General features: G+C 35.5%; 1 protein-coding gene across 1 annotated transcript in view; it reads right to left on the bottom strand.

The window, feature by feature from the left end:
• The window catches only part of USH2A (usherin), a 392,565-nt gene that overhangs the window by 204,934 nt on the left and 169,695 nt on the right, over positions 1–17,936 (bottom strand). Inside the window, exons 30-31 of the mRNA XM_075042640.1 lie at positions 13,037–13,150; positions 10,496–10,657 (exon numbers count right to left, since the gene is read on the bottom strand). Of these exons, the coding sequence (XP_074898741.1) occupies positions 10,496–10,657; positions 13,037–13,150 (276 nt within the window). The remainder of the gene's footprint in view (positions 1–10,495; positions 10,658–13,036; positions 13,151–17,936) is intronic.

Genomic DNA, 17,936 nt, shown 5'->3' with positions numbered 1-17,936 from the left:
TTGTCCTGTGTGCAAATATTTTAAATTATGTTCTAGTTCTAACCACTGTTTGTTTATTCTGCCTCAATCTCCGCCATGCAAGTTCTTTTCATAGTTAAGCTAACACTTGTACCTCTCTTTTTCTGGTAATATTTATTTATTTATTTATTTAACCTTTTGCATTCTTCAGTGTACCTCACTATTTTGAGTTTTCCTGGACTGGCTTTCTATGGACTTTATCTCTGCCTGCAAATTTAGGAGAAAGACTTCAATTATGCATGTATTTTAATTCCCAGTACAATTTAACAGCTTAAAAATTGTTATGTGACATTATAACAGTGGTATTAAATCCCAAGAGCCATTATCTCAAAAATTCAAAACATATTAGTTGAAACAAAAATAATACTTTTGCCCTAACTTTTAAGAATAGTAAAAAGCACCACAATTATTTTGGTATGTAGGAGAGCATTCTTATCCTTAAGCTGATGAAAAGGCTAGCACATCAGCTCATGAGAACATGTGAACATTCTTGTCAATTGGATTAAATTATTGTTCCTTGATCAGAAAACAAATGACTAACAATATTAAAATAAAGTGATCATAAATAGCTCTGAAGCTGAAGACAGTATGAAATTCAACTTTGAAAAGGAAGCTATTGACATACTGTACCAACATGGGTTACTTTCCACTACTGATAATTTCCTTCATTTTCTACATTTCTCCTAGAATAGACTGTGGAAATTTTCACCACTTATAGGTCCTTTGTATGAACTCACCCAGTCTAGCCAATGATCCTGGAAAGGTAAGCAATGAGGACCCAGAAGCTTTTAATGAGCCAGATTCTCTAGTCACCTCTGAATAATCTTTTCCACTGACTAACAGAGGGGAGGCAAAGCTATCCACCCACTGTCCTAACAAGAAAGCTTTCAACTGTTGGCAGAGCTGTTTTAGCTGTCCCTACTATCTATTCTGCACTGATTCCAACTCTAATTTATAAAAATATAAGTCTCCCCCAAGATATTTGTATAAAATTTTATATATTTATGCACCTCTGTTGATGGAAACCACATATGATCATGGAAAGACCATAGAAACTTATTGATTGAATTAATTAAATCACAGATTAGAATTAGAAATTACCAATGATATATTTCCAGATACAGAACACAGGCAGTATATTATCATCAGTGTAAAAATTCACTCTTTCCCACCTGATCGCTTATTCTTTTACATGTGCAGATTTCGTGCAGCACCAGTCCTCACCAAAATGATTGAACCGCACCATTCTTAATTTAGAAATCCAGATGCTTATTTGCATGTAGTGATAAACATACCCAGACATGCAAAAAAAGAAATCAAGATATGCATACTGTAAATGTGACTTGAATGTGCCTCTGTAATAAAGGAACATGTTATATCCAAAGCAGCCACCACAGAACCAATAATGATGTTTATCATCCACTTTTCCATTCATCTTGAGACCATGAGTCTAAGCTTCATTTAAAGCAAATAATATGATGTTCTCCTTACATGTTTAGTTTTATGTTCACTTAAATATTTTTTCCCATGCACTAGTTAATTTACTTGTAACACATCACTTTAATGCATCACTCTATATAATAAAAACCATGGGAAAGAAAGAAAGAAAGAAAGAAAGAAAGAAAGAAAGAAAGAAAGAAAGAAAGAAAGAAAGAAAGAAAGAAAGAAAGAAAGAAAGAAAGAAAGAAAGAAGATAACTCCCCTGCAGCTTTCAAAGTCCAACTACAATTTATGTAACATGCTTCAAATCAGAAATAGATCATCATAAAAATAAAATATTTCATGGAAGACTAGTGGAAAGCATGATGGAGTTCAGTACTGACAAAAAAGCTATTAAGCTTTATGTAAACAATTTAGGCAATCAGTGCAGAAACCTAGGTTACATTTCTGGCAGTGATTCAACAGGAAAGGAAGTATCCTAGAATGCCTTTCATGCTTTTTGTGACATGACTTATGCCTTGCATATGTTTCCACATAACTTAGGAGGACAGGGAAACAGAATTTGAAAATACAGGAATCTTCCTCCAATCAAACAAACTATCAAATATTTTTAATATCAAACTTATACTCAACTACTTTATGGCCTTGTAACACTTAGGTTTGTGTTGTTCACACACAAGACGAGACTTGTGAAAGATGAAAAATACTCAGAAAGGTCTGGACTTACAGTAACAGAAAAAGACATTAATTGGTGAAGCATTTTAGAAATGCAAGTTGTAACAAATTTGCTCAGATTTATTGAAATAACAAGTCTGAAACATATGCAAACATCAAAGATTCTGCTTTTCATAAATTTGTCTCATATTTTTTCAATCAATAAAATGCTGAAAATATTTAAGTAATGGTTAATGAGTCAATACCCTCGTGGCCATGCATTCAGTAAAACCAAGGCAAAGGGGAGCCCCCAATTGGGAACCCTCCAGAAGCACTACTGTGCTGTTACCAGCCCATACATTGCCACCATTTATTAATATTCCACTAGTGTTAAAGGAAGGTTGGGACATATTGGGTGTAGAAAGAAGGCTCTGCTTCTAGTGCAAGCCAAACAGGAATGCATGCACTGCTCAGTAGGAATAATTATCACAGCTGACAAACCAACACAATTTGTAATAGCAGCATGGAAAAAAGTATCTATCTTAAATTAAATATACATCAAGTGTTTGGCAGTTCAGAAGACCAAATGGTCCTAAATGAGTAAGGACAAATATGAGTGTATTTTACAGGGCATAAGGAAAATCTCAGAGAGAGGCTTCATTATGCAGCTTGCAACATCAAAAAGGCTGCCCTACTCTTTCCAAGCCTATTAAGTTAAGAGATAAGTGAGGTATATCCTTATGAATGGATATCAAGAGATTCAAACAGAAGCAGCAGGTTTGGCCTTAGTACATCTGCGCAAGAGGTGTCATATCTTTATTTACATGAGGCCAGCATTACCTGAAACTAAGCATAAATCATTTACCAAGCATTTCAAAATAATCCTGGCAAAAAAAATGTCAGGGAAGGATGCTTTCCTTTATCTATAAACATATGATTTATAAGCTGAACATAAAAACTTGCACAGTTTCTGATATTTTCTAAAGCACTTAACAAAAGTGTGATTGAATGAAATCTTAACTGAAACTATAAGCTTATGCATCTCTTCTATCAGCAAAATTAAAACCAGAACAGAAGCCACCACTTTGCCTTCCTAGCCTCAGGCAAACCACAATTACCAGACATACTGCTGAAAATAAGATCCCACAAAAAGTTTTTCAGGCTATAAGCACAACATGGCCAAGAAAGCATATTCTAGTTCTTATAAATCTAAGGACACCTCTCAATTTTTAGTAGCAAATAGTGGTCACCACGTGACCAAAGAGAAACTGTATCACTTGATAGGGTCCTATATGAAGTTCTCACTGATGAAAGACAAAATGCAGAGGAACAGACTATGCCCTTCAGAAATCCCAGAGGAAGGTAGACAAGATGCACAAGATTGGGCCAGTTTGCCCAAGAGAGGTTAACACAGGCAACTTTAGAACAAACTGATCTCAGAAAGTGGCAAAATAAGAATTTGCTGCTACCTAACTGCAGTAGGGATGTCTTGGAGAAGACCTGCAAACCCACATGACTCCAGAAAACCTCCAAAATGATAATGTGTGGACAGTAAGCTCTGCTGCTTGAAAAAAAAAGGAAAAAAAAAGGACAAAAAAAGGCCATATTTAAATTTTACAAATTGAACTCAATGAACACTTGATTTAAATCTGTCCTCCTCAGTATACATTGTCTTTTGAAGAGATCTTGGCATCTTTAAGTCTGCTGACCAATCTCAATATCTGTGAAGGAGAAAATAAAGATCTAGAAGCCTCTCTGTGCCTAATTCTGACAACTAATTTTGAAGTAAGATCACAGGATAAAATAATCTGGGAGTTTTACATTTTTTAGTGGTTTTAATTCTTGTCATGGAATTTAGACAAGCCTGGAAATCAATGTTTTTCTTCTCTTTGTTTAAAAAACAGAGCCCAGAGCCAAAATATTTCCTATGCTGCCAGAAGGGAAAGGAGAAAAAAAAAGACTCTCCCTGTTCTACAGCTATTAGCTCTGGAGAAGCTATTTGCTCCAGTTTGCGTTGGTACACACAGAAGACTGGGAGGTACCAATCACTCTCATTTTATAATTTGTGTTGCATTTTAATTTTTAGAAAGCGGTACTCAAACAACCTGAGAGCTCAGCAATTCCAGCAGGGTTAGCGTGAGTTCTCTCCTGGCTTGCTGTGTTACCCAAATCTGATCAAAGGACAAGGACTCCAGAAGCCTGTCCAGCTGTGGTTTTATAATGACACCATTAGGTTTTGCTCTATAATCAAGGTCCCTAAAAGTCTGTGTAGCTTCAGGCTTAATATCTGCGACAAGGTTAACTGAAATCTGCAGCAAGGATAACTACTTTAGCAGATTGTATCAGCAGGAAATATTTAAACACTATTTAAAAGGATTTTAAATAAGCAGATTTTATTTAACACTGCACTAATGCACTGCAATAGAAAATGATACAACAGAGCTGCTACAAATAAACATAATGCTTTTACCCTTACCCCACCCCCCTCCCTTCTAAATTCCCCAGATCTGTATTATTAAGTCCAATGAGCGTACCAGATCCTTCTGTCTGAAGCTGAAATACAGGAATGCCAGACTCAGACAGCCCATTTGCCCTTTGGTTTTGTGCCTGCTGAATCTGCATTCTGGGTCTGCGGAATTAATTACGATAGTACCGGTCACTGGCAATGTCAGTGTTGCCAATTCAGGTGTATCAAATGTGCTTTCTTATATGCCTACAACTTCTAGAGGAAGGCAGCTTCTCCTGTAAGACTGGTGTACTCTGCCCTCTAGTGCCAGGTGCACCAATGTATGTTTACTTAAATGCATACTCAGGCCACAATAAAGCCTGAAGCAGCAGGCATTCTTTATATGCCATCCTGGAAACCATGTTACTTCCTATATGCCTTATCAGCTGGATGTGTTGCTAAACCAAATATAAGAGGTTGGCCTGGAACTGTAGCATGGTATTGCAGGACCCTAAAATAAAAAAGAGACACTGGGGCACATCTCACTGGGTCACATGCAAGACATTTCAGATAACCAATTCTAATGGTGAAGAGGTGAAGACTAACTTTTCATTGCTCACAATGCTCTTAAATAAGTCTCTACTTCACAAAAAAATGAGGAATTGTGACATTCAGGCTATAATATACATAAATCTAGCACTAACATTGTATTGGATAGCAAACCATTCTTTCCAAAACACTCTAGTGAAAGAACAGACTGGGTTCATTTGGTATTTATATGTATTTCACTACAGCATGGAAGATGGGAAATAAACTCATACCAGAGAACTACAGAATTTTCTGTTGTTTGTCCTTTAAGGCAAAAGCTGCCTGCCATCTTTGAGCAGGACCTAAAACAAAGGAATGCAAATCCTTAGGGTTGGAAATTGGTGTTTTTAAACACAGCTAGTGCTAAAAACTGTATGAAAAGTAACCATGAGAACTACATCTTAAACCTAACATAATAAGTATTTTCTTCTCAGCAATTCAGCTTCTTGCAGTGATACATCTTATTGCAATGATCCTCCATGCACAGTTCTGTGGATTTTCTTGTTCAAATTGTTTCACTTGCCAATTAGTATGATACTGATATTACTTTGCTTTCATTATCATGATCTATCATTTAAAAGAAGCAGTAGTAGTCATAGGGATAAAAAGGACAAAAAACTTTGCCAATTTTTCACGAAATGTAATAATTGTGCATGGCTGTGCATAGTGTGTACTGTAATTACTACTGGTTTAGAGCAACATAAAAAAATAGAAGTACTAATTTGGGATTCTCCTGTTTTTTGAGTTCAGATATGCTAAGCCCTGCTTGCACAGACGTCAAACATCTGCCTCTACCTCACAGGAAAACAAGGCTCCCATTCTACCCTGGTTTTGTAGGATCAGCCTTCCCACACTCAGATCAAATAACAATTTGAATAAGCCAAATCTTAGTTCATGCTCTTAGACAAAATTATGAAGACAGCTCTTTCTCACCTTTTCTAAGGCTCTCCTTAATATTTTGCTGAGAAACCTGGTAGAAAGCAGTCTGTCACAGTTTTTTAAACTCTTAGGCATGTAATTTAGGGTAACTCTGTACCCGTTTAACTCAGTTGAAGACCTGTCCTTGTAACGTAGTTGACAGGATCTCTTTGCTGAAAAACTGGAAAAACTTCTTTCAGGTTGGCAGAGAAAAATAAGTTTCATACAGCTGAGTCTTAATACGAATATCTTCCTTTTAAAGATTCATGATAAGAACCATTAGATTCTGCTAGGAAAATTATACGAACACAATTTGTTAACATTGTCAAGTACCTAGTGCTGCAGAAAATGCAGACGTGCATCCTCAATGACACACTCAGTGCAAAGATAGATTTAAACATTTTTTGTTTTCTAAAGGTATCTACAAAGTCATTTGCCTTTGTAAACATGTTAAGTAATGAACACCTTTTCTTAGTCCATCAAATGTTCAGCACTTAAGAATAGAGGAATATTTTGCTCTAATCTTTTTTCTAAAGTTTCTTCACAATAAGGTTTCCACCAAAACAAAACTTGGTACTTGGGTCACATCTGAACATTACTGTCTTTGCTTATACTATACCTTTCTGCATTTATTCGACCACCTTTCTGCTGGTGGTATTGACATCACCAGCTCAGGCCACTGCAGTCTAACACTTTTCAGTATAAACCCCACCCTGTTTTCTCTTTCATCTAAGGCAGGTGGGAAATTTTTGAGACTAATTTAAAGAAAAGAGAAAACAAGAATAAATACCTTGCTAAATTTAAAAATATGAAAAAAGAACTATATTAAGAAATCTCCACATTTCAAAGTAGAAGCTTCAATTTTGCCTGTGAGTGTTTGGATGGGCGAGAGAAGCATATTTTCCTCTCCAGAGGAAAAATCAACTCAAATTTTCCTAAAATCAAAAGCCTTTGTAAGATCAGTGTGTATATGTTAAAGAGTTTTGAAGATAACCGTACAAGCTTCTTCATCTCCTCACAGCTGCTAGTTATCTCTACAGAACAGCAAGGTATGCAGGTTTGGAGAGCAGAACCCTATTACAATTGCTTTCCTGAGCTGCAGCTGTTGGTCTAAGTTACAGGAGCTTCTGCACTCTCACATAGAGGACTTGAAAACATGAATACAGAGGCATGGACTCACACAGCCTAAATTCCACCAGGGACCCTGCACAGAGTATTTCCTCTTGGCTTGTCCATACCCATTGGAGACACTAGGCTTTCACTGGAATTTAGGATGTGAAATAGCACCCAGATTGAATGAGGAAATAGTACCACATAAGACAAATGCATAAAGGTGGGAAGCAGAAAAATCGCAGATGGTTAACAAAGGTGTTGCAGTACAGGGGCTGGCTTCATTTCAGTGCTTTATTACTCAGGACACAGAAACCAAATTTGTCACGATGGGGAAAATATTTAAAGGCACTAATGGACAATGGATGCCTAATAGGTCTCCCTTTTCAAGGTGGTAAAGTGTACATTTGCTATATGTGCTTTTAAAGTGGTTCCTTTTTAATTACAGCTCAACCCCTAGAGGAAACAAACCCTTGAATTTCCATGAAAATCAATGAGTATTTCAAGCCCTCAACAACTGTCAAGATTAGAAACTAAGTTAACAATATATTTGCAGTTATCGTGTTGAGAAAACACATCCCTCCTCAAGCTATGGATTAATTAGCATGGGTCTAAACCAATTGCACTTTCCATGGTCTGAAGTGAAAGTTAGTAAAGTACTAATATTTAGACAGAATTGATGCCCTCCTAGAAAGAATTTTTTTTATTTTTTTTTTTTTAAATTTCAATAGATAGAGCACTTCAAAAAACACAGAGAGAATCTATAACTTTCTGGTATAGACTACTGGTAAGGAACTCAGTCGTATAGTTATTAAATTGGGAAAATAATTTTGCTGAATGAATAGGAAACAGATGTCAGATAATGAACTTTTTCTCTCTGTTTAGGGTCAAAAACATATTATGTTGAGGCAGTAAGTCACCAACATGACTGGCATAAATGCTGAAGGGAAAAGGATAATAATATGGGAAAAGCCAAAAAGGTAGGAAAGAGACATGTATAACACTAGAAAGTCAAAAGCTGCAACTTTTCACTGTAAACCCACAACCCTTTAAAAAAAAAAAAGAAAAAAAAAAGATTACATTATACCTCTTTTACCTCTAGCCTATGAAGAAGAAAATCTTGGGCTCTGAAAGGAAGCAAAACCAGGTCAAATTAAAGATATATGCAGATCTAAGCAAGATCTTGAATAAACCTTATTCAGAATGACTGGGATTTCTAGTGACCCAAATCCCAGCCTGCTGGCTCAGATCACCTCTTCCCCCTCAGGCAGAGTAAGAAACTGGCAGCTAAATAAAATGGATCCAAAGTAAACGGACTGATCTCCACACCATGTTCAGAATGGTAGGCAAGAGTGGCTCTTGTGCAGTACTGCATAGGGCAACATAACATGAGTCACTAGTCTTCTCTTTTGAATAAGCAAGATTCTCTGTTCACTTTATATCTTATGTCTGCCTGAAAAATTAATTGAAATCAAAGTTATGAAATGCTCAGTAGGACCAAAAATATCAATATTTCTAGAAAAATATAAATGATTTCTAAATACAAGTAACAGGACCTCCTCTAGGAAGCTTATGAATCAGATGACTTTTCCTTGGACTAGTTTAGCTGAATGTATTCTGATTCAAGATTTAGAGGTAGAACATGAGGAATCAAGTCCTGACCCTTTTTAATTATCCTTTTCTATATTTTCAAAGAACAACTACAAAAGTTACTTGACCACAATTTCTACCAATAAGCATTAATTCTGGCTATGGTTCAGAATACAGAGATTAATCTAAAAACAACCAAAAAAATATATTATGGTGAACATTTTCTCAAACTTTTTACATTGCTTGTCAATTTATAACCAGGTTGCAGATGAACACATCAGTAAAACTTCCTGTGATGAACTTTCAGTAATGATTTTAATAAGATTGGAAGCACAACTATTTGCACTTCAAAATTCTTAAGAATGGTGTTATGGTATGGCAATAAGAGATTAATGGAGATCTTGCAAAAAAGATAAATGCCACTACAAGAATACCAGAAAACTGGGGGGATGGGGGAGAAATTAATTGAACCTATACTTTTGATAAATATTTATTTTTTTGCAGAAGAAAAATGCACACTAGTTTGAGCTGTCATTATGCTAACCTATATCCTATTTTTCATATGATTAGCAATACATAATGTGGTACTTTATATTCAAAAATAAAACCAGAATGTATATACCTCATGTATTTATCCAGAAATACACTAAGGTTACTATGGTTACGAAAAATCCATTACCTTTGAATACAGAATGAAAAAGTTTGCCTTAAAGTGTGCACTATTTATTATAGCGATCATCAACAGCCTTCAGGAGGTTCTCTAACTAGATTCATTTTTCAGTGTCAAAACTGACCCACCACACCAGTAGCTTATGGCCTGTGCAAGGCAAAGAAATTTGAACTATATGAATTTTTAAATATGTTTTATACTAACTCAAGATGCAGAAATGGCTTTGAATTTTAAGGCCTTACATTAAAAAGAAAGTAGAGTCTTGGTACCCTTTTACTTCGAGCTGTCCGATATCAAATATTTTATTTTTACTTGTACCTACTACCACATACAAATTCTGATGGCTTAAGAATAGTGCTTATGTTGTGCTATGATACTTCTAGCTTAATATTTGTTTTTTTATTTTGTTTTCTGTTGTTTGAATAATCTCTGAACAAATAACCTGGATACTTCATTAAACTACACCAATTACATTAAAATAGGAAGTCAGATTACTATGCTTCACTGTACTGCCAAATAACAGTTATTTAGCTTCTATGTAATAGTACTGATATAACTTGGTTACTGACACATTGCATAACTGTTATCAGAAGAAAACAGATTATTAGTTTATGCTTTTAACAAATGAATTTAATACGGGCTATTCAGGAAAGCAACACAGTGGCTCTCTAATTCTCTTCTTCTTAAGGAAGACAGTAGGAAAAACTATTAAAGCTGTACATCATATCTTGTCTTCAACAGTTTACAGTTTACTTCTTTTGAGAGCCAGATGCTATGAGATCAAAAAGTTATAAAACAATTAAAAAGATGACTCAGGTCCTGTCAAAGAGGACAATATAGCACATGATTCAGCTACACCATGGCAACATTCATTTCTGAGACTCCCAACAGAAACTTTTCTGAAGAATTCTTTAAAAATGGAACCTGTCAGGGTTTAAAGTGCATCCAGTCCATTTAAAATTTATTTTTCTTTTCCTCCAAAATAAGAAAGGGTCAGTCATATAATTATTCATAGCAACTATGAGATACGCATCTGACATGCTACCTAGTACAGAACTCACCTTTTACAACATACTTGGTTCCATTTCCAAAGTAAATTGGTACTCCATTCCTATATAAAGTATATTGTGTAATAATACCATTTGGTGTTTTTGGTGGACTCCAACTCATCAGCAAGAACGTGGGAAAGGACATTGCTGTGGGTGGTTGCACATCTTCAGGGGCTGGTGAAAAAAAAGTATAACATATTATATGTTATGTTTCCACAAATAATAAGTAATTTCAGTAAGCAGCTACCACCAGAATGATTTTTGGTAAAGCTGAAATTTCAGAAGATATTTTATGCTTGCAACATACCAGCATTTTGAGAACTGTCCTATTACATGTGAGGTTTACTAGCCAAACAGAAACTCCTATGAAAGACAAGGATACACTCTTTGCTTTTTCGGAGAATAATTAAGCTCATATAACTTTACTGAAATCATGTGCCCTTCCTCTTGTTCGGTGTTATCAAGCTGGAAAGGTAAAGTCCTTTTTGTAATACAAATTATTTTCTCTTCCTTCACGCTTTTTATTCCTAACTACAAAGTGATAATTCTTTGTAACCACAAATGCAGATGCTGTATTCTTAGGCACTACACCTTATTTCAGACTTCTCCTAATTCAATACACTTAGTAATGTTTGTTTAGCATATATTTTATGTATATAATATACTGGAAGTTGGCAATGGATAATAATAATTTAAAAGCTGAGTTCTCTCACCATTCCAATGAGTTATATACTAGAGGCACAAGCAATCCCACTGAATATCACAAGGGGAGCAGAACTCGGGCCTTAGTCTGGGAGGAATATCTTGTAATTTACAAGCTCTGTGCTAGCAATTTAAAACAATAACTAGCAGTGGCTGGCAATGTGAAAACAATATAAAGTAATGAATGTTTCAATAGGGAAACAGGGATAGCTGGAGGGTGTGATATGGTGTCTGTCTTCTGTATCATCAATTTATTGTTACTAAGAGCATGCAACAAGAGCATCCAAAAATAGAAACTCCACACATTGACTTTTTGTTCAATTCTTCTGAGGGATAAAACACATGTTCCCCATGGCTTTATTTGATCTCTGGGAAAAAAAATATTAAAAATCTATTCTTGCCTAAACCTTCCCAATATGACAGTACATCTGAAAACAGTGGATATTTCTTTCAAACCCATGTAAGAATTCCTGCCTTATTCACTAAGCTGAGAAAATAAGACATAAACAATTTATTTTAATTACTGTATTACACCAGAAAGAAATATACAACACCGTATTTCATGTTTACGTCACAGGGTCCGTTAAATATTTGGCTGTCAGAGACTACACCCTTTCATGGATAATGCCACCAGACAAACTCAGTCAGTTTATTTAGAACTTCCAAGAGGCAATAAGTGGGTTTTGATTTGCTTGGTGCTGCTGGCAAGTTGCTAACATGTTGACATCAAAATGCTGTTCCAGCAATGTTAGACTGCAATCTTCCAGACTATCCTCATCAAGACAGCACCTTGCATGACTACCTGCTTTGGCAGCACTTCAACACTCTAGCATTCTTTTAATCATTATGGTTGCAATTCACATAACTTCATGCTAAAATTTTGTTTTATTGGTACTATATTACTACCTAGTTTACATGAGAAGATAAAACAAAGAACTGTGGGAAGGATGGAATTTTCGAAAACTGCTCCACATCATGAAAGATTAACTACTGTCCTATAAGTACATATCAAAGTCTTCATTATTCTACTGGTATAAAATAGGAGTAACTGATGATTTTAACTGGGTTAACATGGCTTTAGGATGATAGAACCAGGAGATGTGGACTTTATGTTTAATTGAGAATGGAGTTAGATATGTCACAGATATTTTGGGAGCATTTGCTCCAGTAATTGATGTCTATTACTTATCAGCCTAGTCTCTAAAGTCAGAACTGTAATGTATTTTCTTTTTCTTCCTGCTCTAGTTCTTAATGTAAGCATAGAAAACATTAATTTACACTCACAACCTTGAAGTTTGAGCACAACAACATGTAAAAGTGTTTAGGAAAAAAAAAGGGAAAATCTGAACAGTGATTAATAAATAACTCAATCGGCATTTGGAGGTTTCATCACACTGAAATAATTGTTGCCTATTGCTGGTGTTTAGCAGTTAAAAGAAACCATGGAAATCAACCGTTTGATTCTCAATTTCATACTGTGCCATACAATCAATTCTTTTTAGTCAGACTGTCTCTAGATTTACTTCTGAGCCATAGTAAAATGAGGAAGCTTTCATTAATCTTTCAGATGCTTCATATTAATGACAAGGCTCTTGCATGAACAATGTAACAGCAATTAAAAAGCCCATTAATCTGCATTACAGCTATTAAAGATGCATGTCATTAAAGGGTATGGAGTTTGATTCATTTTCGCACCCCCCCAAAAAATGGGGCAATTATGGTCTGGCAATGCACTTTGTCATCAAATTAGGTTGGGGTTTTCCAGCAAATGGCTTTGCAGCATTTAGCTCTTCTCCTGTTTTATTATTCATGACTGAAATGTGGAAGTCAAGACCTTTGAAATTACTTTACCTTCTTGTGGAGTGGAGATGTTCAATGCATGCAAGCTCTCAGTACAGCCAGCCAAAGTGCAAGCAGTTAGGGTTACAGCATAGTTTGTGAAGGGATGCAAGCCCGTCAATATGCCTGCAACGGAAGAAAGCAAGGTGTTATGCATGTACAGTGTACAGACTGATTACATATATACACAGACAGAAATAAAAAATTAAAGTTTTCTGTTACAGGCTTCCACTGTTACAGGCGGAGAAGAAAAATGATTTTAAGGTTTCATTTCTATTATGCCATGACTTAAACTTTGCAAAATAAATTAAGAGTAAATGGTATTTTATTCCATTCTTAATCCTAATGATGCAGCTAAGTTTCTTTAGTTATGCTCACTATAGCAGATACTACTTCAAGATTGAGGTGTATATTTTAATATAACAATGACAATAAAGGAGGTTTTTTTCTCAGTCCCTCCCTCTCAAAGTTTTTTCAGTTATTCATTTTGGTTTTCCAAGGAATTCCACTCTCTTCCAGAACAAAATTTTTTAATGCCCCTATTCATCTCTAAATGGAAATCTCTTTTTTGTATGAAACATCCCACTTGTGTTCCATTACTTCAGTGGCAGCATATAGACCACATATTTGCTATACTATTCCAGTAATGTAATTCAGGTGACACAATACCCAAGAGTTTACAAGAAAAAAAATCTGTAATCTTATGCCTTTTCAGGTCCTGCTTTTGTTAGTGAAGAGTACTTGCTAGATTCCCACATATTGATCAGCTCCTTGTTGTAGCGAATGCAACAAATCACTGCTTACCACTTCAGGAAGTTACACAATATTTTGAATTGCAGTATACAGAAGTACTACATAGAAGAAAATGTCGTTCACAGTCATTTTCAGAAACATCAGCAGTTCCCATTTCAAAGTAGGTCCAACAGTAAAGTAATATGGAATGAAAATGCAGTAGTAATTAAAAGAAGGCCAATTCATGTCAAGTTTTATTTCAAACCATGTTCTCACCTCGAGTCTCAGCTTTTAGTAAAATCGATGGGGTGTTTCATTAAAAAAAAAAAATTATAGCAAACTATGTTATTTCAGAACTGTCCGACACTAGGGTTTTGCAAAGCAGCTTCAAAAACAACAGTACCCCAGAGAATCATGATTTTTGACTAAATGTCACATAGTACAATAAGACTGCAAACCCCCTCAGCATTACGTGTACAAAAATGGGTAGAAGAAATTAGTCCTTATTATTGCTCTTCATTGAGCTACTAAATAGAATGTAACATAACTTTGGGTTTCATTAAAAAATTGGTTTTTTCCTCACATAAGCCCTTTATACTCACAAAAAGAGCCTGGAGAATTTGATGCTGGAAGTTAAGAGTTACAGCATAAATTTATTATTTTCTGAGTGGGACAACCAAAGTCTGTGAATGTTTATATTGTGTTTACTAATAGGTGTGTTCACGTGGAAAATATGAGATTAGCTTTCACTGAATTAGTAATGTTTGTGTCTTTTCTGGTAATTAATCCAAAAACTTCAAAGGCTAGCATTGCAATGATCTTTCTCTATTTGAATTCTCTGAGGTCCAGTTCTACTCATACACACACAGAGATATTCAGAAGTAATCACATTTATTTCAAAGTAGTGTTAAACTAAAACCAGTTGATCAGAATCTGCTCTCTCTGGTTATAGTTTCAATTTTGCAAATTGCCAGTTAACAGTGGAAAGCTGTACTACCATCTCACTAGCTAATGTAAATGTGCCAGGAAAGAAAAAGAACATTGTGTCAGCCACTACCAAGACAAACGTGCCTGTAATCTTCCTGAGATGGAGGGCAAATATTTTTAAGAGCATTCAAAAAGCAAAATATAAAAAATAATGATGTTTTAATGCATTACTATCCCTGTAAAGCAGGAATATTGGAATCTACAGTAAATTCCTAGGCACTGAAATTTCATCAGTCAAAAAACTTGGATGAGGCTTAGTACAAAGCACCTATTTCCAGATCATAGAGGGTTAAACACAGGAAAATATAAAAGCTACTACTGGAACTACCTTCAGCAAATAAACACATGCAGAAACCAAATCCTCTCACTGTGGCATTTGCAAGTTCTCGGTCAAGAGGAGCACGGCATAGTGTATATGCCATCTCTCTATTCACTCTGCTGTGCTTTAGGAAGCAATTTAGTTTTATTTGTACGTTTAGCACTTGTAGCATTCTTTTCTTATGAAGCAGTGAATTAATGCTCCTTGCATTTCCTGATGGAAGACACTCTGTGGGGTCACCAATGGCTTCAGGCACCGAGAGCTGCAGTAGCACATATCCAGAAAGATGCCCATAGCTGTAGAAGGTTTGGATTGGGCTGTTTGGTTTACTTTTGACAAAGCAGAAAGGTTTTATATAAAGCACCTGCAGCGCAACAGAGTGTACGTTGCATAGGCAGGTTTGTGAAGGGCAGTGAGAATTTGAAAAAAAACCCACCCCAACAAATAAACTCTTTTGCAACAGGAGGTTTATGTTAAAAAAATTCATTCAGCAAAGGCACCAACTTAAAAAATAATTTGTTCATTTCCTAAATAATGTTTTTCCTTCACATGTACTCTTGCACTATTTTCTTTCAACAAAGAAACAGATGTGCTGCATAGGTAGGCAATAGAAAGTGCACAGATTTTATTTACATACTTCAGCAAACTACTTTTTTCTCAGCTGCCAACCTATCTGTTTGGCCAGCATCCACTGTAATCTGTTCTCCTTCATTATGTTAATCTGTGGGCGGAAAGATTTCTGTCATCTTCAAATCGCTTGTACAGCAATGGTAAACACCTTGGCCTGTCTGTAATTGGACAGGTGTCTGCATTGGTGTCACCCGGCTTTTAATTCAATTAAAGAACTGGCTGCTCTGCTCTCATTACCCACTCATTTCCTCTGCACTTTTAGTCAGTCAGTGAAATTTACACTCAGTGTCTGACTATCTTAGAGTACAAAGTCAGCAGCCCCATTGCAAAGATCATCACTGATACACGTGAATTAATTTATAGCACAGCAAAATAAATTCTGCAATAAAAAATAGCCTATGATCCAATGAAGTTGGTTGACAGCTTTAAAAAACTTTACCTAACTCTTCAATTATCACACTCTCAGACTGGCATTTCTTGTCTATACCCAATAATTGCTGATCTGATAAGAGTCCATCAGGCTTTCCAAGACGGGATGCTAACAAAGCAAAATTTGGCCACAACCACACTTGTGTATATTCCATTAATGTTAACAGGAGAGAAGTAGATAAATTGTCACTTTGATCAGGAGAAAGAATTAGAGGCATCATCGATATTTAAGAAGAGGGTCAGCCTCTCACATTTGGGATATGAGTCCCATTCATTCAGCCTGCCACTACAGAGCAGCTGAATCCATCTAGACTTAAAATTTACATCATAGACTATGTTCCAAGCCTTAAAATCCACATGGGGAATCGGAGACGGTAAATCATTCTAACACACCACTCCTATCTGCCCACTCAAAGAACCTTTGGAAATAAATTAAAGTTCTAACACAGACATTTTGACACAGTGACCCCATGAAACTGAATAATGTCATTTGTTAAATATGAATGTAAAGTTAACAGTCTAAAAGAGTGATCTGGAATCACACCTAGAACATTAAGCCCACTTTATATGCAAAACTAGTATTTAATTTTCTATACTTTTATTTAAATGATCTTTAATTATTTTCAATATTTAAAGTTGAGGTTTAGAGTTGTGTCAGAGAGAAAATGCTAGGTTCATTCTTGCAGATAAGGGATAAAAACATTGACATGGACAGTCGAAAAGGGTCAACAATGAATTTATGTTAAAATGGATGCACAGACTAGTCAGAGTTAGTTGCATCTTTATATCCACTCCATTCATCATTCTAATGCATACAGTATATAAGAAGATTAAATATCCAGCTTCTTCCTTTTACTTCTCCATAAACCAGACATTTCTTTTGTTCAGTAGATATAAAAGGGAGGTCTTGTATATTCAGGTAGCTCAGCCAGATTCCACAGTATTGTGGCAGATTTTGAGTGGAAAAGTAGTCTCATCAAGGAAAAAAATTGTTTTACCACTAAGGCACGAGGGCTAATATTCTGTTCACAAACACTGAAAAATAGATTCAAAGGCAATTATAGTATTTTAGCAATTTCCTCATCCAATTAAAAGACTTTTATGAAAGCAGCTGCTTCACTGTTCCAATCTGTCATCTTACTTTTTCAGAAAGTTGCTTCAAAACACCACCAGGTCTTCAGAGATGAAAAGACACACTTGCTTATGGTAACTTATACAGCTTTTTCTCTGTGTAATGAATTGGTTAAACCAATATAAATTGAAGTGAGCTTTTTAAAACACATTTATTGAAGGAGCCTTCCCATAAAAACAAAACTAAACCCACTCACCCACACATATATCTCACACAAAAAAAGCTATTTAATCTTACAGATGTAACACAAATACTAAAGTTCTTTTCCTCACTTACACAAAAAAATGCACTCAGCTAAGATGGTGGAAGAGGAAAATTTTGCAAGGCTACTTCAATTTTTTGTTTTTTTTTTTTTATAGGTAAATTTAGCTAATTTTAATCATAACCAGGCACTACTTTCACATGCGGCCTTAAAACTCAGCTCTGATACTGAATGTTAAGATTCCCAAAGTCAGCCACAGAGCTCACCCACACAAATTCCATTTGTTTCACAAGCCAAGTGTATTTTTTGCCAAAGGGACCTTCCCTTCCAGATTTTTTCATTGTTTCCTCCCTATCACTCTAGTTCATAAAGACCTATTTTGAAATATACATATTGCAATTGAAACAACACTTGACCTTATAGATTTACCTTAATTCTTGTTTAAGCTCTTAAAAAAAAAAAATTACCAAATGTCCCCTCC

Source organism: Buteo buteo, chromosome 12 (assembly GCF_964188355.1).
Source record: "Buteo buteo chromosome 12, bButBut1.hap1.1, whole genome shotgun sequence".
Lineage (NCBI taxonomy): Eukaryota > Metazoa > Chordata > Aves > Accipitriformes > Accipitridae > Buteo > Buteo buteo.
This window is presented reverse-complemented; position numbering and strand designations above follow the sequence as displayed.